General features: G+C 43.6%; 1 protein-coding gene across 1 annotated transcript; it reads left to right on the top strand.

Annotated features, from left to right (window-relative positions):
- The first annotated feature begins 1,068 nt into the window (after positions 1–1,068).
- Ammecr1l (AMMECR1 like) lies at positions 1,069–25,797 on the top strand. Its single transcript, XM_028762722.1, has 8 exons — positions 1,069–1,403; positions 2,975–3,085; positions 13,212–13,656; positions 16,237–16,347; positions 16,648–16,762; positions 17,857–17,947; positions 20,683–20,779; positions 22,432–25,797. The coding sequence occupies exons 3-8, from the start codon at positions 13,250–13,252 to the stop codon at positions 22,541–22,543; spliced, it is 933 nt and encodes a 310-aa protein (XP_028618555.1). The 5' UTR covers positions 1,069–1,403; positions 2,975–3,085; positions 13,212–13,249; the 3' UTR covers positions 22,544–25,797.

Raw genomic sequence — 25,797 nt, 5'->3', positions numbered from 1 at the left:
CAAAAGGCACTGAACAATCGGTTTCCTTGGGTTTTGTTTCCTACAGGTAATTATGCACTAGTAGAATTTATTTCAAACATCATGCATTCTTAAGCAGATGGGGTTCACTATTAAATATGATTTACATTAAAAAACTTTCTTTGGTTTTTTGAAGACAAACCCATTAAGGATGCCTTCATACTTTAACAGAAAAGCAAAACGTGCTTGAGCCACTTTAAAAAAAAAAAAGACCTTTTAAAAAACGTGTATATGTGTACTCATGTGCAGCTCATGTGTGCAGTACTGGGAGGCCAGAGGAGGGTGTGCAAGCTATTGGCACTGGAGTTCAGGCAGTTCTAAAACTCGTGGGTGTTTAGAACCTGTCCTACTCAGTGTGTGGAGTTGCTTTTTAAAGCCTAATCCTGTATAGTGGGTATTCTCCTGTCTTCTGGGGCTTCTGGTGATACTGAACTACAGACGGGAGTAGGTGTTGCCTGGGCCATCCCTAAAGCTGAGTCAGCCTGCCTTTCTTCAGTGCAATGGGAAGCTAAGGATGAATGTCTGACATTCAGCTTGACACACACCACATGAGCCTGGCTGATCTAAGCTGCCCACTTCCACGCCGCTTTCGAAGACGGAACTCGGTCAGGCAGAGTGACGTGAGCGTGGGCACATGGGGAGAAAAGACGTTGGCAGCTCCGAATTGCATCGCTAATGTGGGCGACTGCTTGGGCAAGGCCGCAGCTCCCTAGGCGGCAGCTTTAAGTGCCACCTGCAGCCTCCCGGACAATACAATCGCGCGACTAAACTACAACTCCCGGTGTGCTTTGCGCTGCGGCCTGGCCCGGGAGGCCGGGCAAACTGGGCGACCGAACTGGGTGGGCTCCTCACCCGCAAGGGGAGCCCAGTAGGTTTCAGGTCTTACCGAAACACTCTCTCACTGCCATCTGCGTCAGACTCGGCTCCACAAATGAAAGCAGTTGCCTATAAGCTAACCAGCGCCAATCACAAAAATGTGCGGACTAAGGTCACGTGACTAGTGGGCGGTACTCCCGGAGCTTCGGGATCTCTATGGTTCTCACCGACTCGCTAGAGGACGTTTGGTCCACTGGAGGACTCCCTACATTCTTCCTCCATTACCTCACTGCCTCCGGTGGCTGCTGGGATAGAGGAGGACTCGGGTCCCGACTCGACTCGGTCCTCCACCCGCCCCGGGAATACCTCTAGTTCTCCCTGGCCGCCGCCGCCCCGCTGCTTCCTCCTCTGCCCTCTCGCCGGCCTCCTTCGGGCGTCCTCACTTGCCTTGGGACTCTGCTTTTCTCGAGAGCCTCCATCTAGGCGCATGGCTCCATGAAGCAGGAGGAAGAGAAGGCAGAGCGCGAGAGGTCCCGTCCGCCCCGGCCGCGTCTGGGTCAGGAGAGAAGGTGGGGAATTCTAGGGGGGCTGCGTCGTGCTTTCTCTTGCCAGGCCTCGAGAAGGCCTGCTCAGTTCCGAGGCAGACAGTACCCTGGAGAGTGGGGTCTCGTGGTGCGGGGCGAGGGGTCCCGGGGCGCCATGGGGGAGGGGCTCATGGAGGCGGCCACCGCGGGTGGGCAAGGCCTCCTCGGGGCTGCCTGTCCCCGCCGAGGACCAACGGGATCGTGAGGCCATATGCCCGAGTTCTGGGTGGCAGCGGTCGCCCCTGGCCAAGGAGGCGAGGCAGCAGTTGTAGCCTGAGTGCCTGAAGTCCCTCCAGGAAACAGTCGGAGGAAAGTTTGGTGGTCTCCTGCGCCGCCTGGTGGCCCCCCACCCAGAGTCCCCTCCCCCGCCCGGCGTCTGGATTCCACCCCCGCGGCCCAGACCCAGTTGCTCTACCCGTCGCCCTGTCGTTTCCCCAACTCCCACTGCGCCCTGTACTCTCCTGTCCCACATCCTCCTTTTCACCTTTTCCTTCTGCCTGTTAAACCCCTTCCGGCTCTGGCCTCTTCTTTCCCTCTTGTCTCATCGTTTTCTTGCTTAACTCTATTCTCGCACTTTCTTTTCTTTTTTTTTCCCTCCTGCCCCATCTAACACATCTAATTGTAGCCCCCCCCCCTTTGCCTACTACCATCTCTCTATCTTAAACTTTGGATCTTATGCCTGTCCTCGGAGCTGTGTGTTTTGCCCTTCATTCCTTACCCTGATCTGACTCCTCTCTTTGCTCACTTACCCCTCTGGGCCTATCTGCTTTCAGTGCCCTCTCTTAGGATTGAGTGGGTGGGGCCTGGAGTTTCAGCTTTGCATCAGTTCTGTAGTACTAGGGAAGTAGGAAAGGTGGAAGAGATTGTGAAGAGATTCATGCAAAGCTGAGTAAGGATGAATGGCTCCACCAACACTTGCCATCACCTCCTGGCACAAGGTGCCTTGTCCTCAGGGGCCTAGCATGTTGTCCGGTAATTTTTAAGACTTGGGAGTATGCTTGTATAAAAAAACCTGTGGAGACCTCAAAGTGATAGATCCTGCCTAGAGAGCAAGTTTTAACCTGTGTGTGTCTGTGTGTGTGTGTTTGGGGAGTAGGTGGGTGGGTTTCATTCAAGTAGAATACAGCCTTTGATCCTCTATGGGAGTTCTGTTACTTGTCTGGAGAGACAAGAGTTTATTTCCAGATGGTTTTGTTTGCTTCAGAGATTGCTCAGTTAAATTATAACGTGTGATCCTGGGGCACACCTTTAATCCCAGCACTTATTGCAGCAATCTGAATGCTTTCAGTGGTAAAGTCTCTTGGCTCTTGTTTGTCCTAAAATAAGCCTGATGTAAAGCCGAGTGTGGTGCTATACGCCTTTAATCTCGCCACTTGGGAGGCAGAGGCAGGCAGCTTTCTAAGAGTTTGACACCAGACTGGTCTATGTATATAGTGAGCTCCAGGACAGCCTGGGCTACACAGAGAAGCTGTCTGGAAAAACAAGCAAACAAAAACTTTTGCAAAAACCTCCACACTACCTAAACTTTGTTCACTGCACCTGCATTTCTGTATTAGGTATTGGAAGAAGGAATGGAATTGGAAGAAAGAAGATTCATTCCAGAGACAAAATAGCTTCCCTTTCCTATTGTAGCTGTTTCCTCTGGGATTATAAACTTTCTGCTTTCAGTGAGTATTACTTTGGGCGTACTTGAAGTGGGATTTTTGTTGCATGTTTTGGTTTTGGCTTGTGTCTAGATTTAAGGTGTAAGTGTACTTTATTTCTACAGTGGTCAGTGGTCCTAACATTATTTAAGTTCTAATGTTTTTTAAACTTATATTTACTTAATGTGTTTGCCCACATGTGTGTGGATGTTACAGTGCATGTGCTGAGGAAGTTAGAAGACAACTTGAGGGAGCCAGTTCTCTCCATCCTGTGGTTCATGAAGTCAGGACTTCAGGCTGGTAGCAGGTGCCTTTCCATGCTGGGCCATCTTCCTGGCCCTCCAATTGTATTTTTGTGTTCTGTTTTCAAGATGGGCTTTCTGAGTGTAGCCATACTCACTCTGTAGACCTGGCTGGCCTAGAACTCAGTGTTGAGCCTGCCTCTGCATCTCAGTGTTGGGATTAAACCCAGTTCCCAATTACTCACTTTTTAAAGACAACCAAAGAAGTCTTTCCCCCTCTTGGCCTTAATTATTAGGTTAATTGCTTCCTGGAGTTAGGACTGTGGCTCACTCTCTGTGGAAGTGCATGTATGTTATATTTTCACTTGAGAAGTGAATCTGAAAGATGGGAAATCAAAGGTCATCTTGGGCTACATAATGAGCTAGTTCCAAGGTTAATACAGTTCCCTGAACAGGTTTCATTCATACAGATTTGGTCTTTGCTTACTTTTAGATCATTTTGACCTAAATCTGCTATGGTGACTTATTAAATCCCATCATACATTTGAAAAACAAAACTTCTACATGTAAACCTTGAACATAGTTCTTGTATAAAAGTTAGTGCCTCATCCCTTTGAGTTTATTAATGTTGGCATGTTTGGGCTGAGGACACAGCCCCGTGAGGAACACTTGGCTAAAATGCTCAGGTGCCTATGAGGTATCTCAAGTATTGTACCCTAAACTCATTCTGCTTTACTGCTGTAAGAATTGTCAGAGCCTCCCAAACCTTTTGTGAGGGAAACAAAAGAGGAAATGTCTTAATTTTATAAATGAAAACACTGAGGCCTACAAAGATACGTCTCCATGCTGTAGGTCATAGAAAGAGAAGAGGTGGTCAGGAGCCAAACCCAGCTGGGCGTAGCAGTGCACTGGAGACGGGCAGGCACAACATATAAATCCCCACTGTCACAAAGAGAAGCCTAGTCTTAGAACTCATAAGGATGTAGACATATTTGTTACTGAGACAGGGTTTCAGTAGCTCTGGCCAGCCTAGACCTTGTTATGTGGATCAACCAGGCTGGCCTTGACATTAGAGATGATTTGCCTGGGGATGTGCTAAGGGTAAAGGTGTGTGCCACCAAGCCCAGTGAGGTTTTCTTTTTCTTTTTTTCTTTTTGAGACAAAGTCTTTATGTAGTTCAGGCTAGCCTTGAACTCATTGCAATCCAATTAAACACACATACCCAACCCCCACTCCGGTTCTGGGATTACAATGAGCCATATGGTTACTTGTTTTAAGTATTTATAAATAGGTTGTAAAAGTAATTGCATTGGTTTGTATTTTGTAAGGAAATTGTCCATGTATCAAATGCTCTGTGTGTTTACATGGCAGATGCATTTTTTGGCGTTGAAACAATGAGACAGGCTCTCTTGGAGCCCATACTGGCCTCAGATTCCCTGTGTGGTTAGAGTGTACATGAGCTTGTGCTCCTCCTGTCTCTTGCCTCTGGGTATAGGCATGTACCACCACTCCAAACTTGACTGTTTTTAAAACAGAAATAATGGTTTGGAGTGGTGGACACCAGAATGTAGCGTCCCTCATCTGACTTGGAACAATACCATAAATAGCCAGGATTATAGCTCATACACCACGCTAGTACTCATGATATAATTATTACATTGGAATTAACTTCAACTTTTCAGTGTCACAGGAGAAACACCAGCCTGTTCCTGTCTGGGGAAGGCTTTATTTAAGGGCACATCGGACACTAGTAACAGAAGCTTTTCCCCTATGTCCCAGACCTTTATAAGGTCATGCGTGTCCTCTGATAAACTATTGTAAGGGTTGTCTTCAAAGATAAACCTGGACAAGGTTTCTCTGGCCTGCCTCCCTCTGTCACCATTTCATGAGTGCTGGGATTAAACATGTATTCTACCACACGAGTAGAATTTTTTTCAATTTATTTTTCGATATTATAATTGCTGTTTGAAATGGAAACCATTGTATCAAGATGTTTATGTATTTCTACAAGGTAGAATAATCCCACTATTCACCCAGTATTCCATAGTTTCTTTCTTTCTTTCTCTCTCTCTCTCTCTCTCTCTCTCTCTTTTCAATGATTTATTTGTTTATTTATTTATTTCATGTATATGAGTACACCATTGCTCTCTTCAGACACACCAGAAGAGGGCATTGGACCCCATTGTGGTGGATAGTTGTGAGCTACCATGTGGTTGCTGGAAACTGAACTCAGGACCTCTGGAAGAGAAGTCAGTGCTCTTAACCACTGAGCCATCTCTCCAGCCCTCTTTCTTTCTTGAGACATAGTTTCTATGTAGTCCTATAGCCCTGGCTGGTATATAGTCTGCATGTAGAACATACCAAGCCTGAACTTATAAAGATCTTCTTCCCCTTCCTTAGTCTTCTTAGGAGACCTGCGGTGTTCTTTATGGCTTCTGTTATCACAGAATGAAAAGAAACCATAAATGGTTTCTTATAGGCCATTACATTTTAAAGAAGAAAAGTACCAAGGTCTTTTAGACTACAAGGTAGCTGTTAGAGAATTGTATTAATAGTAATTATGTGCCAGAGAACTGCTAGACTCCTTTCATATCCTGGTGGCCCACACCTTTCTATAATCCCAGCACTCAGGAGGCCAAGATAGGAATATCTCTTGAGTTCAAGGCTATACCTTCTATCTGTCTGTCTGTCTGTCTGTCTGTCTGTCTGTCTATCTATCTATCTATCTATCTATCTATCTATCTGGACATGGAAGGAAGCAAGGAAGCTTTTGCTTTTTGCCTGCTTACCTTCATTCTCACTGGCAAGTTTATCCCATTGCTGAGGCATTCCTTCCCTTACTGATTCCAGTAGCTCTCCAGGAATTCCCTAGTACCCTGAACCAGGCTGAGACATAGACTGAACAATGACCAGATTCTTTCTGTCAAGCCACTGTTGAACTACCCAGATCAGAGCCTGTAAACTACTCTAATGAATCATATATATGTATGGCCTTGAACTAGAATTCCACTTGCCTCTGCCTCCAAGTGCACCCAGTCATTGAGCATAGTCTACACTGAGTTCCAGGACAGTTGGGGCTACATAGAGAGACCCTGTCTCAAAACAAACAAACCCACAAAACCAAAAAATAGCCCTATTTTGTGTAGCAGGTACACAAAAGATGTTACAGCTTGCCTGAGTTTGCAGTCAGACTTTGGATCTCAGAGTTGGAATTTGAGCCAGAGATGGCAGCTCTATTGTTACCTCAAAGCCAAGATTCTGTCCTCAGAAGTGGGGGTATTTCTGGCTGTTTTGTAATGGGCTTTTGAAAGAGACACACAGGGAAAACGGAAGTCCATTTTGCTTGTCCATGTCAGGGCAGCCTCATGTTCTTGAACTAATACTGGCTTTGATACTTAATTATGAATATTAGCAATCTATGAGAAATTATTTATATTATTAATTCATGAAATTATAAACTGCCACCCGGGCAAATAAACACTATAATGGATTACTAAAAGTCCTAGCATTTAGAGCTTATTTTTTAAAAGATTTATTTATTATGTATGTGAGTACACTATAGCTGTCTTCAGACACACCAGAAGAGGGCATTGGATCCCATTATAGATGGCTGCTGGGAATTGAACTCAGGACCTCTGGAAGAGCAAGTGCTCTTAACCACTGAGCCATCTCTCCAGCCCCCCCCCCCCGCCCACCCTTTTTTTTGAGACAAGGTCTCTCAGTGTAGCTCTGGCTATCCTGGAACTTACTCTGTGACCAAGATGGCCTTAGAGATCCACTTGCCTCTGCCTCCCAAGTGCTGGGATTAAAAGGGTGTGTCACGCCGGGCGGTGGTGGCGCACGCCTTTAATCCCAGCACTTGGGAGGCAGAGGCAGGCGGATTTCTGAGTTCGAGGCTAGCCTGGTCTACAGAGTGAGTTCCAGGACAGCCAGGGCTACTCAGAGAAACCCTGTCTCGAAAAACCAAAAAAAAAAAAAAGGGTGTGTCACCATATCTGGCTTTACATCAGGCTTATTTTAAAATGAGACAAACAAGAGCTAAATGACTTTACCACTGAAACATCTAGATTATTGGGATGAGATTACTGCTGTGCACCACCACCAGGCCAGACTGCTGTTATCTCTCCAGTCTTGCTTGAGAGCGTTTTTTTGAGAAGACCACCTGAGTACTGGAAGGTGTGAGCCACCAGCACCCAGTTAAAACATTTTTTTCCCCAAGTTAAGTTGTATCTTCTATGCAAAGTAAGCCTTTGGGTCATCTTAGTAAATATCTCAATAAATAAAATAGCACCTGTGGCCAAGTCCAGTACTGAGTGGCTACTCATATAGTGAATGTAACAGTTTACAGGATAAATTGGATCAAGATGAGAATTTATAGGACAATGACCTAATTTTTAGAATGAAGTGTTCAAATTGTCCCCTTGTTTTTTTTAGTTTTTTTCTTCCTTCCCCTCCTCCTCCCCCTCCCTTCCTTCCTCCTTCTTCCTTCCTCCTTCCCCCTCTTCCTCTTCTTCTTCTTTTTCTTCTTCTGGCTCTGTACACATTGCAGGTATTCAGGCTTATGATTGCGCTAAGCTGGCAGGCTAGTAATTTCTGTGAATCTGCTTGTCTTCACCTCCTTATACAGGGCTTACAGGCACCCCACCACCATACCGAGTATGTGTGTGTGTGTGTGTGTGTGTGTGTGTGTGTGTGTGTTATAATGTGAGTGCTGGTAACCAATTTTCTGAGCCATGTTTCCAGTCTCTGATGTTTTTGTTTAGATCATGCTAGCCTGAACCATAAAGGGGTGGGCCATCAAATGTGATGCATATATGTGTGCATTATCAGTTCTTTTTGTTTGTTTGTTTGTTTAAAATAAATGTTTAAATTCTTTCAACCATGTAAGCCTATCCACTTTTAAAAACCCTGAGCTCAGTTCTCCAGTCAGGTGTGTGTATATCCACATCTGTCACATGTGGTGCACAGGAGACTTAACTGCCCACTTGTCATGGAAGCTGATGGTTCAGCAGCCTACTGGGGAAGGGGCAGGGTCTGTGAACACTGAGGGTAGGCATAACTATTTGATATTTGCAAGGTTAAGAGAAATGTATGAGAAATTATTTATATTCCTGAAATCATAAATTGCCTACTACTACTACTACTTCCCTTAGCTTCATGTTGAAGCGTGGGCAGTGTCTCCATCTGGTGGATTCAGTGTTATAACTCCTGTTGATGTGGATGTGGAAGCTGTGTAGGAACTGCTGGCTCCTGAACTTGGCCCAGAGACTTTGTGGGGCAGCAGCCAAGGCCTCTCTGGGTCACAGTGTTGCATGCTTTGATCAAGGGAATGTTTCTGTGCCCAAGGCCATATTCCTACTGGGTTACAACATTGGTAGCTGTTGTGAGGTTTGGGAAGAAAAACAGATTCACACACAAGTTTCAGAAGAGGTAGAACATTTAATAAAGGATTTGTTTGGGGGTTTCTTTTGTTTCTGTGGTACTAGTAGTTGATGTGAGGTTTGAGAAGAAAAACAGATTCACACACAAGTTTCAGAAGAGGTAGAACATTTAATAAAGGATTTGTTTGGGGGTTTCTTTTGTTTCTGTGGTACTAGGATTGGATCCCAGAGTCATGAGTCACTGTCGTCAGGCACTCTACAGTGGACATACACCCCTCCCATCTCTATTCTGCAGTGTCTTAAGCTGTACGTAGAGTCCCACGCTTCAGGAGTGTCGATGTCTTTTGATCACTGTAGACTCTGAGGTGCCTGCTTTGGAATATGGTTAGAACTACAGCTTTACATCCTGATCCATAGGCAAGAGAGAGAGAGACAGACACAAAGTCCACCCCTACCTCCCAGTGACACACCTTCAAAGAGACCACACCTCCAAATAGTTCTAACTGGGGCCAGACATTCAAACATGAGCCTATGAGGCTATTCTCATTCAAATCACTAGAGTGTATTGAGTGCCATGTATGTGCAGGCACCTTTAAAGGCCAGAGTTCTACTGGAATTGAACTTACAGGTGGTTGATGTGAGAGCTGGAAACAAAACTTGAGTCCTGAAAGACCAACCAAACCAGTACTGTTAATTATTGAGCTATCCCTACAGTTTAAACCTTTAGTTTAGTACTTGCTTATATTGGCAGGTAAGTAGTAGTCTCCTTAAATCTTTTAAAAAGAAGGAAGTATGTAATACATCTTAAGTGAAATAGTGACTGAGTATATAAAACTTTGTCACCTAGCCAAGCATAGGAGCTCATTCCTATACTCCTAGCATGGGAGGCTGAGATGAGGATCAGGAGTTAAAGGCTAGATTGGTAACATAAACTTTGTGTTGACAAACAAAACCAAAGACCTGAAGAGATATACTGTCTTCAGACTCCCCAGGTTCACAACTACTCTAACTTGAGATCTGAATGTCTATGTTCGCTCTCAGCTGGCCGCTGCACATACTCACTTTACCGCCTTCTCCACATAAGTTAAAAGTAAAAAAAGACATCTTTGGGGGGAAAAACCCCAACAGAACGAAAACAATAAAGAATGGCCCTTTAGGCTCATTGGAATGCTTAGTCACAGGGAGTGGAGCTCCTTGAGAGAATTAAGAACTGTCTTGGTCATGGTGTCTTTTCACAGCAATAGAACAAAGACAAAGATATATTTTTATTTTGTTTGTTTTTTTGAGACAGGGTCTCACCATGTAGCCTTGGCTGTTCTGGAACTCATTATGTAGACCAGGCTGGCCTCAGACTCAGAGATCTGCCTGCCTCTGACTTCCAAGTGCTGGGATTAAAGGCTTGAAACACCATGCCAGGCCTTAAAACCTCTTCCCAATTCCTAGGTTTGAGGTGCTTAGGGTCAGACAACTAACTGGCCAACAGACAGAAGTTACCCAGGGAGTTCTTTGGGCCTTAATGTCTACCTTAATATGTTAGACAGTATCTTTCACTGAACTTGGAGCTCATTGATTGGTCAAGACTGGCAGCTGTTCAATGAGCTTCAAGAGTTTTGCTTTCTGCCATGCACTCCAATGCCTGGCGTATGTGTGTGTGTGTGCACACATACATACTAAGCTGTCCTTACAGCCCCCTTAATATGTTTTCCTTTAATTTAAAGATTTTTTTATGTGTATGGGTGTTTTGCATACATGTATACATATAGAAGATGGCATTGGAGTTGTCTGACCTGTATCCTAGGCTAAGTAGAAAGAATACAGTGAGAACTCAGCCCAGTGGCATCTATTGTGTACTCAGAACAGGCATTACTGTGAGGTGAGAAGGCTTACCTGGTTATGGTTGACTATGTTAGCTTAGAGCCTGAGGTCTTCATTTCCTTTTGTTGACAAGCTCCTTTAAACTGTTTTTAGTATGTCCTAGGTTGCACTGTGTTTTCTTATGTTCTTAGAAAAAGGCACTAAATCCAGTGGGTATTATTGGCAGATCTTATTCTGCCATGTGGCTTGTTGAGAAGGTCTGAGTCTGACAGATTGTGTTCCAAATCCTAGCTCTGCCACTTAAGTGTGGCCTTGGAGGATTCCCATGCTTATTAATTTTGAGGCTCATTTGTCTGCCTTGCCAACATTGAATAAAATCCTGAGTATGAAGCATTCTAAATGCATAGACCATGTCTAGGCCATCTTTAAGTTGCCCTCTAGGAGGCAGCAGTGGGTTAAGAGCCCATATGAGAAAAACAACTAACTGTAGTGTTTTTATTTAAGGGCCTTGTGACTGCCAAACTCATTTAACACTCCCAGTCAGTAACTCCAGAGAACAATTACTTTTTTTCTAGTTTTGAGGAAACTAGAATAAACAGATTAACCAGTTTTGAACTCAGTCCACATAGCTCCGTTAGAGGTACCACCAGCCTTTGGTTTGGTTTGGTTTGGTTTGGTTTGGTTTGGTTTGGTTTGGTTTGAGGTAAGAGCTTGCTGAGTATCTAAATTGGCCAACTCTCTGCGTAGAAGAACAGGCAGGTCTCAGAGTCATGTAGATCTATCTTCCTTTGCGTCATGACGCAATCACAGGCATGAGGTACCACTTTTAGGTAGTTTTTTGTGTATCTGGTATAGCCCAGTGTGGATTGGAACTTGAGGTATAGAGAGACCCAAGGGTGACTTTGAACTCCTGATCCTCCTGACTTTACTTCCAGAGTGCTGGGGATACTAACTAGTTTATACAGTCTTGGGAATGAAAGCCTTGTGTTAGGCAGGCAGTCTACTGATTTGAGTCATTCCAGCCCTGTAGTTTTTTGTCTTTTTGTTTTGTGGCAGGGTCTCACTGTGTGTCACTCACTGTCTAGCCTGCAACTTGCTATGTTAATTTTAGTTTAATGTGTATGGATGATTTTTGTGAGTCTGTGTACTACATACATTCCTGGTGCCATAGAGGCTAAAAGAAGATATCAGATCCCTTGGAACTAGAAACACAGAACTACTGTGTGTATTGCTGCTTGTGTTCTCTATAGCAAGGAAAGCGAACCAACCTAGTTGTCCATCAGCAAGTGAATGGATAATGAAAATCTGGTGCATATAATAAAATAGAATATCTAGCTCTAAAGAAAAAATAGAATCACAAAACTTTGGGAAATGGATGAATATAGATTGTATAATATTAAGCAAGGTCACATAATCCAGGAAGAAGCAAGTGTAGAGCTGTGTGTAAACAAATGTACATGTGGGTATAGCAGGCCATGCAGAAAGGAGACCAACAAAAGGTAAACACTAGGGAGAGGTGCAGGTGGTTGACAGGGGAGTCAGGAAAAAGGATGCACAAGTTTGCTACTTTTAGTTCTGTCATGGAATTTTCCCCTTTTTTGTGGTAGATAAGTTCTTAAAAATATATTAATGAAGCCAGCCAGTGGTAGCACAGGCACAGGTAATCCCAGCACTCTGGAGAGGCAGGAGGGTTTTTGCATTTAGGACAGCAATGACTGCACAGAAAAACATCTCAAAAAACTTTTAAAATATTTTTAAAAATATTTTAAATTAATGAAATAATTTAGAATTCATACTAATATAGAATATGTATCTGTATGTATGTATGTATGTATGTATGTATAAATAGATACTAATGAGCCGAGTGTGATGACCCACACCTTTATTCCCAGCACTCCAGAGGCAGAGGCTGTCGAATCTACATAGTTTTAGGAGAGACAGGACTATATAGAGAGAACATGTCTCAAAAAAAAAAAAAAAAAAAAAAGACAAAGGAGAAATCCAGTGTGGAGCTCCACGGCTTTAGAATGGCTATTCTGGATATGTAGAAGTTTGTTGAAATGTATAGACTATGATCTGTCTAATCTTGCTGAATAATGATTTTTATTTGCAAATTCTTTTCTTGTTTATTTGAGACAGGGTTTTACTATGTAGCTCAGTGTGCCCTGTAACACATTACGTAGACCAGACTGGCTTTGAAGCTGCCTGCTTCTGCCTCTTCCTCCCAGGTACTGGAATTAAAGGCTTGCACCACATTGCCTAACTTGTAAAGAGGGTATTGAAATGTCCTCACTAGTTGTATCCTATCTCTGCCCACTGGCCTTGATAGTATTTGACTGTTCATTGCCTGTCTCTCTCCATGGTGGCTATAAACTTTATATAAACTCTTTAGGAAATTTGACCACGTCACCTGGAGTTTCTGGTTGAAAAAAAAAAATGACAGCTTTTTTAAAAAAAAAAATCTTTTAATTGCATGCAATTCATTTCTGCTGGGGGGAGGGGAGACAAAGACTATGTGCTATGTGTGTGTCAAGGTCAGAAGACAACAAGGTCATGGGGATTAAACACAGGCCATCACGATTGATTGACAGGCAGCAAATGCCTTTACCCATTGAGCCATCTTACTGGTCCTTGACAGCTTTTAACTGATCCATACAAACAATTTCTTGAGTCATTCCATTAGTACTTACCTACTCATTGTCTTTTGTGTAGGGTTCTGCAGCATTCCAGATCACGAACACCAAATCAGGATGGGCAAAAGACGTTGTGTTCCTCCCCTTGAGCCCAAGTTGGCAGCAGGCTGTTGTGGGGTCAAGAAGCCCAAATTATCTGGAAGTGGAACACACAGTCACGGGAACCAGTCCACAACTGTTCCTGGCTCAAGTTCAGGACCTCTTCAAAACCACCAGCATGTGGACAGCAGCAGTGGTCGGGAGAATGTATCGGACTTAACTCTTGGACCTGGAAACTCTCCTATTACACGAATGAATCCTGCATCTGGAGCCCTGAGCCCTCTCCCCCGGCCCAATGGAACTGCCAATACCACTAAGAACCTGGTGGTGACTGCAGAAATGTGCTGCTACTGCTTTGATGTACTCTACTGTCACCTCTATGGCTTTCCACAGCCACGACTTCCTAGATTCACCAATGACCCCTAGTGAGTAAATCAGGCATGGGACAATGTAGAGGGCATGGTAACATCTTTCTGAAGTTACTCTGCCTAAAGGGTTCTGGAAACAGACATTTTGTTGTTGTTGTTAATGGTGGTGGTTATGAAACACAGCACAGGGTAGGTAGAGAAGTGACATTGTCACACCACTGGGGAACCTCAATGTTGAAATCCAAGGGAATGTGAACTGGAAGTGTTTGAGGGCAATCTAGAGACTGGGAGTTCTCATTCATTGGGAACAGTGCTTTTAAGAAAGATTCTTTTGCCAGCCTGAGTTCCAGGACAGCCAGGGCTACACAGAGAAACCCTGTCTTGAAGATTCTTTTGGTGTCCATTTTCATGCATAAGTGTATACCTGTACAGGGTGAGGGATACATGTGTTGGTGCAAGTGGAGGCTCAAGGTTGATTTTTTTTTTGGGGGGGGGGGGAGCCATCTTAGAGTACTCTTCCATCTTAGTCCATTGTGGCAGGGTTGATGTCAATCTAACCCAGAACTGGTGGGTATGGCTAGTCTTAACTAGCCAGCTTGGCCCTGGATCTACTGTCTCTGAAGCCTGAATTACAGGCGGGCCCCACACCCACTGTCATGTATGTGGATTCTGAGGATCCAAATGCTAGTCTTTACACTTTTACCACTTTAACCGTTCAGCCATCTTCAGCAGTTAAACATCAGATAAACATTGGAGGCACTTCTGCTGCCAGGTGGTGGTGTAAGCCTTTAATCCCAGCACTGGAGGCAGACTCAGGCATCTGGATCTCTGCGTTCAAATGCAGCCTGGTCTACAAAGTGAGTTCCAGGACAGCCAGGGCTACATAGAGAAGGAGAGGACAGAAAAAAGTACTTCTGCTTTTGGGTGTTTATTTCTAGGGCATGCTTTGGTGGTTGTTCATTCCCCAGCTGTTGATACTGTGCTGAGGGTTCTTCAAAACCTGGAGCAAAGTTGGAGACACTTTGGGAGACTCATTTGAGTTGGCAAGCCACACACATAAATGTAAGGGAAGTTACCCTGTATGTGTTCTTGGAGGAAATGTGGAGAAAAATGTGACTTTTCAGGGTCTCAGTATGTAGCGCTAACTGTCCTGGAATTCACTGTGTAGATTAAGTTGGCCTTGAACTCTGACACCCAGTGCTGGGACTAAAGGCATATGCCACCACACCTGGCTTCCAGAGAATTCTTGATGTGGGGTGCTATGATCAGAAACTCACAACAGAGCAGATGACATTCAAGCCTGGGGTTATATATATATATATGGATCATTGTATTCAGTGGCCCAATGGCCTTGTATTAGCCTGTGGGTGGCAGAACTAGACTTTGAGTAGCTTTGACTGGTATGGTGCAAGTATGTTATTGGAGTAGGTGGGAGAGCTGTCTGTTGAGATAAAGATATAGGTAAGGACTGGAAAGATGGCACTGTGAGTAAAGTACTGACCATACAGGTGTGAGGATCTGACTTCAGATCCTCAGAACCCACAGAAAAACAGACATTCCCAGTATTCCAGTGAGATGGGAGGTAAAGACAAGGGTTTGGTGTACGCAGCAAAGAATAGGAGTCGCCATTCCTACTTTAAACAATGTAGAAGACAAAGACTATTACCCTTTGAAAAGATTGTCTTTTGACTGTGGTAAGAAGTCAGATGTGGTGACACACCTTAGCCCCAGCAGAGGCAGGAGGAGCCAGCCAGGGTTATGTAGTGAGACCTGTCTCAGCAATGGGGGTGGAGGAGTCTAGGTAACTTTGTGTTTGAGAAGTGACTAAACAGAAAGGGCAGTAGAAATGTGTAGATCTCAGAAAGTGGGTTATCTCTGTAGCAGTCTGTCATTTAGCAGAAATTAAAACTTTTATGTTTTTATATTATGAAAGTCTAAGCCAGAACTGTTTGTAGTTTGCCAGTAGTTACAATTGTGAGAAAATCAGAGTGGAGTATGGGCAGGGTGTATAATCACAAATGTTAGCGCTCACTAAAATGGGGTGAAGGAGGGGAGATTGTTGGGTGCTGTAGAGCAGCTTGTAATTCCAGCACTTCAGGAGTAGAGGTAAAGCTATCTCAAGTACAGGACTGCTTGGGCATCTTTGAGTGACAGTCTCTAGCAAAGTAAAAAAGAGTTCAAGGCAAGAAAGAAAGCTTATGCTGGGCAGTGGTGGTGCACGCCTTTAATCTCAGCACTTGGGAGGCAGAGGCAGGCGGATTTCTGAGTTCGAGGCCAGCCTGGTCTACAGAGTAAGTTCCAGGACAGCCAGGGCTACACAGAGAAACCCTGTCTTGAAAAACCAAAAAAAAAAAAAAAAAAAAAAAGAAAAAGAAAGAAAGAAAGAAAGCTTATACATATGATATCTAAGTGAATGAAAGTTGTGAGGACAGAGCATAGGAAAGGGGACACAGCTTCTCTTGCTGTCTCTTGATACTTTCTGTGTTTCTAGCCAGGGCTGACCAACTTCCAGAAAGGCAAAGTTCTTCAAGTAACTGGTAATTCAGAAAATCCTTTGGGTAATAACAGAAATGAATAGAAATTAATCTAGGGCTGGAGAATATTTTTTTATGTTTTGTTTTTGTTTTGTTTTTTTAGTCCTCTCTTTGTGACCTGGAAGACAGGGCGAGACAAGCGGCTTCGTGGCTGCATTGGGACCTTCTCAGCCATGAATCTTCATTCAGGACTCAGGGAATACACGTTAACCAGGTAATGACACAAATACGAGAAAATGTGCATAGATTAACTAGAATTGGAAATAGCTGCATACCCTCATTTCTTCAAAATGTTTAATAGTCTCAACAGTCTCTTTTTGTAGGCAAGAAATGTAAGGGCCATAACCTGGTGTGTTACCCATAAGTTCCTGCCAACACAGTTCATACTGACATTAGTGTTAGATGTTGGGAGATGCTGTCAGAGGACCTTGGGACTCAGCTATGTGGGTTCTGTGGCATGCAATGTGGTCTCCTAACTGGAGGCAGCCTCACTTATATTTTCTGTCCCCTCTAGTGCACTTAAGGACAGCCGATTCCCTCCCCTGACCCGAGAGGAGCTGCCCAAACTTTTCTGTTCTGTCTCCCTCCTTACTAACTTTGAAGATGCCAGTGATTACCTGGACTGGGAGGTGAGAACAGCTGCATTTGGAACTCTGCATCTCTCGTTGCATTTGGGTTCGGGTTAGTACATGGTAATGTATCTCCTTCATTGAGAGAGGGTCTAAGAATGACAGAAAAGGTACTTCTCTACTAGGAATAGAAAAGAAATGAAGATCAGTACTCTTGCTATGAGCCTGGTGTGGTGACAGACACCTTTAATTCCAGCACTCAGTGGATCTGTTAGTTTAAGACCAGCTTGGTTGAGTCAGCTAGGACTGCATAGTATGACCATGTCTGTCCCCCTACCCCAGAAAAACCCTCTCTGCTGTTCTAGATTAAATAAGATCCATCTGTTCCTTCTCTGTGTAGTTAAGAAATAATGAGATGCCAGGTGTGCTGGTGCTTGCCTTTAATCTCATCACTCAAGAGGAAAAGGCAGATGGATCTCTGTGAGGCCAGCCTGGTCTACAAAGTGAGGTCAGAGAAACCATGTCTTGAAAGACAGAAAAGAAAGAACGAGAACAAAACACTCTTTACAAACCCCTCAAGAAAAGTTTATTAAAATTCAGGTATCATTCAGGCATGGTGGTATACAACTTTAATCCAGCACTTTTTTGAGGATAGCCTGGTCTACACAAATAAACCCTGTTTTGAAAAGAAAAAGAAAAGAAAAGAAATAGACAGGAAATCCTATATGAACCTGTGCATGGTATCCATGCCTGTATACCTGTTAAGCATTAAGCAGGAGTCAGAAGGAGGGGACTAGTTTGGGCTGTACAGTAAGACTACTAAAAATCAAATCAAATCCAAAGAGAAAATGTGAAGAACCATGAGCTTATCTAGAAACAGCCTGACATGTTCATATAGTAGAGCTGGGCTAGAAGTAAAATATTTAAAACTATTTATGCTATTTCAAGAATTTTTCTGCAACCTTCATATTCTCAGAGGTGTGACTACACATAATTTGACCTTCCCTTTGGTTTTTATGCTTTAGAATTAGTTAGTCAAATTTTTCCCCAGACCTGGGTTAAGCAGCTCAGGGGACAATGTTGATTTATATGTGGGTGATGGAAATGTTGTTAGAATCAGAAAATGCCATGTACTTGGTCATATTTTTCTGTAGGTAGGGGTCCATGGGATTCGGATTGAATTCATCAATGAAAAAGGCATCAAGCGCACAGCCACATATTTACCTGAGGTTGCTAAGGAACAAGGTGAGTACTGCTCACAGCCATGCCAGTTAAAGGGCAGGAGAGAGAAGTACTCAGCTCATCTGCCACCAAGTATGGATGCCCTTCTTCCTCTTAGTTCCTGCCAGATTCCTGTAGGACAAAGGCAAATTGCCATAAGACATTTGGAACTGGGGGTGGGGTAGGTGGGGGTGGAGGGGAGGAAAATAGCTTTCTTACTTGATTATGGCTTCAAATGTTTCCTTCCAATGAATAGTTCTATTTCTCTGCTCCCTTAAGCCTCAGCGATTTTCACAGCAAAATGCCAGCAACTAGCTTGACAATGTTTTAACCTTTCTTTATAAAGAAAAGTGCTACATTTTTAACTGTGAAATCTGTACACAGTGAAGTATAAACATCTTTTTCTACTGCTTTTAAAGAGCTCAGTAGTTGCCAGATGTGGTGGCACATGACTTTAATCCCAGCACTAGGGAGGCACACAGGAGGATTTCTCACACCAGCCTGGTCTACATACGACTGGAACACCAGTCAGGGTTACATAGACTCCAACAAACAAATCAAAAAAGAGCTCAGTAGTCAATGAGTTCTAATAGTGGGGACAGTAAAGGTAGGAAGCGGGTTGGGCACATTTTCTCTTTGAAAGAGTATCTAGAATTCCTTTCTTGTACTTTCTGTGATATGTAACCCCATTTTCTTTCTTTCTTGGAATTAGTCTGGTTTTGAAAATAATATGTGAAACACAGTAATTGTTGGGTGTGAACCTGGAATAGAGAAAAATATCCAGTTAAGTATATTAATGAACTACTTATGTGGAAAGCGATCGCCTTGTTGGTTTTCATTGTGGTTGTGTTTAAACTGTTCAAAAAGCAGTGTGTATGTAGACATTTTGGTTAGGTCATAAATCCAATATGCTCCTGTTTAAAGAATACCTAACATTTTAGTAGTTATGAATTATAGCTCAGTTAAATAATCAAATTGTTTCTCCCATTTTAAAGTTGAGAAAATTGGAAGCTTCTATGGTGATTGGGAGGAGGGGCTCAATTTGATTTACTTTATTTATTTATTTATTTATTTATTGATTGATTGATTGATTTGCTTAAAATGAGTAAGACTGAAGGGCTGGAGAGCTGATCTAGTGTTAAGAATGTCTAGTGCTCTTGCAGAGGACCACATTTTGGTTCCCAGCAACCACCTTAGGTAGCTTACAATTGCCATCAATTCCAGCTCCAGGGACATCTAACCCCACTGGCGTCCTTGGGCACCTGGACACATAACCCATATACAGGCACACACAAAGATATACAATAAAAGCAAATGTGGCTTTTTTTAAGTGTAAGATGGAGGTGGGCCTAGTTGCTGCTATAAAAGGATCATCTTTTTTGAGTTTGAGCATAAACTGGGGTACACATTACAAGACTATGTATCCAAAACAAACAAACAAAAAAACAGTAAAGGACAGTTAGCAATACTACACATGTGAAGAATTTTTCTCTCTGCACTAAGGAAATAATTTTCTTACTGCTATCAGTTCTCTGTCATTCCAAGTACCAAGCCTGCTCAAGGCAGTAAAAGCCACATAATTTAAATTTCCCTTTTGGCTCAGCAATTAAGAGTCCTTACTGCTCTTTCAGAAAACTGCAGTTTGACTCCTGGTACCCAAGTCTGCCTATAACTTCAGCTCCAAGGGGGTCCTGGAGCTGTTTCTGGCATCTGGGGTCTCTCCACTCTGGCCCACATAGCCAAACAAACAAACACACACATACACACATAATTTACATTTTAAAAACCCAATTCACCTCTTTCTGTAGTGACACATGCCTGTAGTTCTGTCTGCACAGGAGGCTGAGAAATTACTTGAAGCTAGAAGTTCAAGGTCAGCCTAGGTGGGACTGGAGAGATGACTCAGTGGTTGAGAGCACTGGCTGCTCTTCCAGAGGACTCAGGTTCAGTTCCCAGCACCCACATGGCAGCTCGTAACTGTTCATAACTCCAGTTAAAGGGGATCTGACACCTTCAAATAGTCATACAAGCAGGAGAAACACCAATACACATTTTTAAAAAAAAAGTAACAAAATAAACAACAGACAAAACCTAGAGTAGTGGTAGTGCACGCCTTTAATCCCAGCACTCGGCAGGCAGCGTGATCTCTATGTTCCGAGATCAGCCTGGTCTACAGAGTGAGTTCCAGGACAGCCAGGACTACACAGAGAAACCCTGTCTTGACAAACTAAAAATAAGTGATCTTAAAATAAAGTAAGCGATTCTTACTCCCTTGCAGAAGACCTAGATTTGCTTCCCATTACCCACAATGCGTAGCAACCACCTGAGCACACCCCCTGTAACTCCAGTTTCAGCAGATCCTCCATCATCTTTTGTCCTCATGTGTACATACCACCTCCAGTATACACATACTCAGAGATAAAAAGTAAAATAAAATCTTAAAAAAGCTAGGCAATGTAGTGAGATCCTGTCTTTCTACTCTGCCTTTCTATAGAGCAGCCCTGGGTACAACATGAGCTTCAGAATTATACTTGGATAATTCTGAAGAGTGGGGGACTTGGGGACAGCATCATGGCACATTGAGTTGGGACTGTGAGGCTGATTGGCTTCCTGTGTGTGGGACCATGGCCCAGTGCTTCCTTTTCCCCAGCACACTCTGTTTCTTGAATCCCATTTGTCTTCCTACACTGGTCATAGTGGAGCATGTTCCCCCCATGTTTTGACTGTGTGCTGACCCTATTGTGGCTTGTTTTCCTCAGACTGGGATCAGATCCAGACAATAGACTCCTTGCTCAGGAAAGGTGGTTTTAAGGCTCCAATTACCAGTGAATTCAGAAAATCAATCAAACTCACGAGGTAAGCAAGCTGCCCTATTCTCCTTGTTAGGTTTCTTAAATGGGGGTTGAATAGAGGCTCTGTGGTGGGAAAGAGAAAACAGTATTTAAGCCGCCGGAGCACTGAGGAAGGAATGGCTGCAAAAGTGGAGATTCCCTGCTATTCTTTGTTTCCGTAGCCAGTCTAACAGGATTGGAGCAGAGTTAGACCTGCCAAGGACATTTAGAGGGGGAGTTGGATTAAAAGGTGAGGGCTCCAGAGTATAAAACCAGGGTCACTTAAAGGTGCTTCTTCTTCCTAGTCACCACTAAGTCAGATGTCAGAGAATAAAGGGGAGTCACATTTACAGAAGCCAAAGGATCCCGTTTGGGGGATAGTAAGTACTTCTAGGGCAAACTGACTAGTTTTATGGAACACATACTAACTTGGGTCTGTATCCCAGGCTCAGTTATTAGCTATGTAACCTGGAACAGTTAGTTTATCTCCCTGAACTGTTTCCTGTCTGTAATTCCTTCAGGTTTTAAGGTAAGGTATAGTGTTTTCAGCCAAGGGCAACACTGGAGGTGTTCAGTGGATGTCAGTGTTCTACCCCTTTGTGCTGATGCTGGGAACAGAGAAGTTAGCTTTGGTGGGCCTTTGCTATGACCCTCATCTACAAAATGCTGAGTCATCGTATGCTAGCCTCACAGGTCTGTTTGGAAGATAACCCAGTGTTTTTGAATGCATTAAATTCCAAAAAAAAATCAAGGGGCTGGGACTGCGACTCAGTGGTAGAGCTTAATATATAGCATGCTCAAGGCCCTGGGTTCCATCTCCAGCACCAAAATATAATAGTGAAAATATTAATAATAATAAAAACACTGCAAATACATAGCATTATTACTATTACAATTTATTTGAACAGCCATTTCCCTGTCAAAATTCAGGAATAATCACCTTGCAGTGGAGGAGTGATTACAGTGGGAAAGAGATGGCTCTGGGTAAGGATTGTCACCCAGCTCCTGTGGTCTGTAGTAGGCTCCATAGGTTTGTAACACCCATGCTTTGCATCCTGACTCATGGCTCTTTCCAGAGCAAAGCCAAAGTGCTATGAATTCTGTTCTGATGACCCCGTGATATGGCATATTCATCTGGGGATTGAGACCTTCCTATAGCCAAGGATCCATTAACCTGCTTCATCAGAATTTGACTCAGAATTAGGTATCTATGCCCCTTTTAGTTATAACTTGTTTGTTGCTCTTCTACAAATTGAGGTTGCATTTCTGTCAAATTTATCTCATTTTGAACCTGAACGTAGATAACGCAGTTTACACTGGGTTTTGGTGCAGCCATCTTCCAATCTGCCACCCATGTAATTTGACTATGAAATTCCTCATCCAGATCCTGGTAGCAGATTGCTTACCAGCAGCCTGTTGATAAGCATATGTAGCGTTTTGAGGTGGGATGTGCTGAGATACATTCTCAGGGGTGAACTGTGATTGTGCTTTCTCATCTTGTTCATTTGTAATAACAGCATCATTTTCTTGTGCCGTCTTTTCATTTTCTGTAAGTAAGATTGCTCTTGGTCTTCCATTTTATTCTTTGAAACTGTGGGATAAGCTTTTGGTTTTCTGAGTGACTCTTCACACTGAGATATTTGGGGTTCCTAATACTTTGCCTGTTTCCTCATACAGGTATCGAAGTGAGAAGGTGACAATCAGTTATGCAGAGTATATTGCTTCTCGACAGCACTGTTTCCAGAATGGCACTCTTCATGCCCCGCCCCTCTACAATCATTACTCCTGACACACGGCTACATGACCAGTCTCACCCCCCTGTGGCCACCAATGGCTATGACATCATTGGAGCAGATGCCTCCTCTTCCTGGTCCAGTTACTTCTATTACTGCACCATTTTATGATGCTAGCTTCCGTTGCCAAGTCTGCCTCCTGCTGACTGGAGGGTGTGGGGATACATTGAATGCAACAGAACATGAGGGGCCCAAGCCTTATATCAGCCTTTACTCAATCTGGGGTTCTGTTGGACCAGGGCTCCCCAATAACCAGTGAGAATGGCTGTGTGGGTTCAGAAGACCGTTGTCTGGTGATTTCCTACATGTGTTGGCCACACACTGAAAACTGGAATAGACAGTGATCCATGGAGGCTTCTTCCCCAATCCCCCACAGCCCACGAGATTAATTAGGTGTACTCCCTGGCAGTCTCGGCAACGGAGACCAACATGAACCACTTTTAGGTTGTTTTAAATTCTTTTTTAAACTTCCAGTTTATTGTGTACCAAGAGTTGATCCACAACCTCCATGCTTCATAAGTGAAACACCATGTTAGGGTTGGATGTGGGTACCATGAGCCCCTGTGAGTCCTGGACAAGATTCTCCTACCAAGATCAGAAGTCCTGTGGATGACATTTCATTGTGCAGTAAGCTGTGAAGGTTTTCATGCTTACCTGACTCTCAGCGGACGTTCTGGTACTCTTCCTGCATTGAGTCTCCTGGTGTTGAACAGAGAGCTCTGTGGCACAGCCTGCTGAGGAATGGAATGGAGATGCCCATAGAGGTCCTAATATCATCGCTGTAAGCAGGTGTGAAAGGAGATCTCTTCCTCACCACCCGGCTACCTCAACTCTTTTCTGGTAGCAGTGCCTATGTAGCTGCATCTAGGTTCTCAGAAGCACAGACATGTAAACAGGTGGTTGGGTTGGGCTTTAGGACATACTGTCACAGGAGAGCTTCCAGGGTCTCTCTGAGCTGGTTTTCTTCACAGGCAAACATCCTGAGGGACCTTAAGTAGGGGAGTTCTTTTTTCTGATTTGCCTGCAAAAGTAGGAAGACTTGATATATCAGTCCTCAATAGGACTCTAGAACAATGCTGTGTAATAAAACAAGGTGAACCTTTAACTTGCCTACCATACTGGGACTCTTCACCTCACCAGTGCAAATGTCCAAATTGTTCGTGTTGCTCATTTAAACATTCCCTCTCCCATCTTTACTCATTCCAAAATAGCTGTTAGCAAATTCTTTTCACTCATTTGGTGGCAAAACGCATAGTACTAGGAAACTAGGGAGGTGCTTTGAAAGCTCTGTCTCAAAAGGCACTGCTCAGGCAACTCAGAGGAAGCGGCCAGCTGGAAGAAAGGCTCCTGAGGATGACACTGGTTTTTAGCAACGTTCATAGAGAACTCATGAGGCAGATGTGGCCTCAACTTGGTGAACATATATTTTGATTTCTTTGTCAGAATAGATGTGATGGTCTGGCTTTCCAAAATGGCCAAACATTCAAGTCCTAAGATCTCTGAGTTTCTTGTGCGAGGAATGGAGGAGGGAAGGAGGGCTACTTCCTATGTGCTATTCTAGGCATCACTTCAAAGTTCCTGGGTGTTTTTGTTTTAAAACTTGGCAAAGAGGTTGTCCCAGGAGTGATCCCAGACCTCGAATGGATGAGGGAAGTGCCGATGACATTGGAATGCCCAGGATGCATGCCCCTTACTGCCAGGTTGGGCTCCTTCACATGCATAGGATGAAGGGGTCTCATGCTGCTGAGGAGAGTGAAGGCTGTTGTTGACATGTGGCAGCAGGTGCTCTCAGGTGCCATGGATTGATGCAGTGTGCTCAGCTCTGGACTGAGCCACCCACCTCCAATTTGTAAAACAGTATTGATACATAGGGCTACACTCATTACTGTTCAAGCGTTCTATGTTAAGAGTTGTTTAATTTCTAAAGATTTAAAGCAAAATGCAAAAAAAAAAAAATGGTGCTAAACTTCACCCCTGAGCACTCTCAGTGAGACTGGTCATGTAAGCATCTACAGTGCCATGCTCCTCAAGCCTGTTTTTCTTGTAGAAATGTTGCCCTATCTTGTCTTCCCCAATGTATAGTATGTATTTTATTTTGAGGGTGGGGTCGAATACCTGCCATTAAGAAAACGAACAGAAAGACCCAAAAAGGTGGGGGTGGAGGAATCAGTAAACAAGAATCCAGCTGGCAAAGCCCAGCATCACACTGAAGTGGGCGCAGTGGTTTCAGAGTGAAGAAGCCTTACTCCCTGCACATTCCCTCATGTTCCCACAGCAGTCAACAGTACAAAAGTTCCTCCTGCCTTGTCAAGGAGACTTGAAAAGAAATGGGCTCTATTGGTGTCAGTCCTGACAGGAGCATTCACAAGCTAAAGTACACAGTCTTGGTCACCTCATGGGAACATGTGGCAGATAGCTGTCAGGAAAAAGCAATTGTGGATTGTCCACATGGGGGCTTTGCATAGGGAGGTAATGCTCTGAATTAGGACTGAGCTGCCTTCTACACATTGACCAAAGCAGTGATAAGGGTGGCCAGTATAGGGCCAGTTAGTGGTGGTAGTAGAAAGGGACCGTTTCCTGCCCTAGGTTTCCTTTAGCGATAGGCTGCTTAGACTAACAGAGGTCCCCACTGTTCTCAAAGAACCAGCCAAACTCTGCTGGCTTGGTTTGGAATTTGTTTCATCCCTAGCTGTGAGTGCCTTTTGGTCTGGAAAGTCGGCTTGTCTCATCATACCCACAGCTAGGACATATACTCTGTAATTATGAATTGTCCTTGTTTTCCTGAGCTAAAAGTGAATGTCTTTGATCACTAGAGTTTTGTCAGTGTTGGGTTGTTTCCACTGTGAGGTTCTTAAAAATGTTTTCGCTTCATAATGTTAAAATAATTCATGTTAGAAACCCTTTATACACGAAGGGTTTGTAGTTGAGACATTACATATATTTTACTGTTTATAATAAAAAAATCATCTATACAAAAGTCTTGGGTGTTAATTTTAATATTTTGAGCAAAATATGTTTGCCATGCTATGTTAACATTTACAACTCATGGTGTTACTTTCCATTGAGATTTCTGAAGCCTAAAAAACTGGCTTTTATTTTTTGGTTTCCCTGAAGAGACTGTATGGCCTTCACTTCAGACCAATTATTTGTATTACACTTGGTTGCCTCTTGGCTATATAACTTCTGAGTACAAGTCATCAGAGTCCTGAATGAAGTATTGTAGAGAATAAATCATAATGGATAATGAGAA

Source organism: Grammomys surdaster, unplaced genomic scaffold (genome assembly GCF_004785775.1).
Source record: "Grammomys surdaster isolate TR1022 unplaced genomic scaffold, NIH_TR_1.0 135, whole genome shotgun sequence".
Lineage (NCBI taxonomy): Eukaryota > Metazoa > Chordata > Mammalia > Rodentia > Muridae > Grammomys > Grammomys surdaster.
The sequence above is the reverse complement of the archived record's forward strand: the minus strand, read 5'-3'. Positions and strand labels throughout refer to the sequence as shown.

Bases quoted from the DNA above. Each gene is read 5' to 3' on its own strand.
- Ammecr1l (XM_028762722.1), top strand. From the start codon at position 13,250: ATGGGCAAAAGACGTTGTGTTCCTCCCCTTGAGCCCAAGTTGGCAGCA. The intron at 16,348-16,647 runs GTAATGACACAA...TGTCCCCTCTAG, and splicing joins AGGGAATACACGTTAACCAG to TGCACTTAAGGACAGCCGAT. The intron at 16,763-17,856 runs GTGAGAACAGCT...ATTTTTCTGTAG, and splicing joins GTGATTACCTGGACTGGGAG to GTAGGGGTCCATGGGATTCG.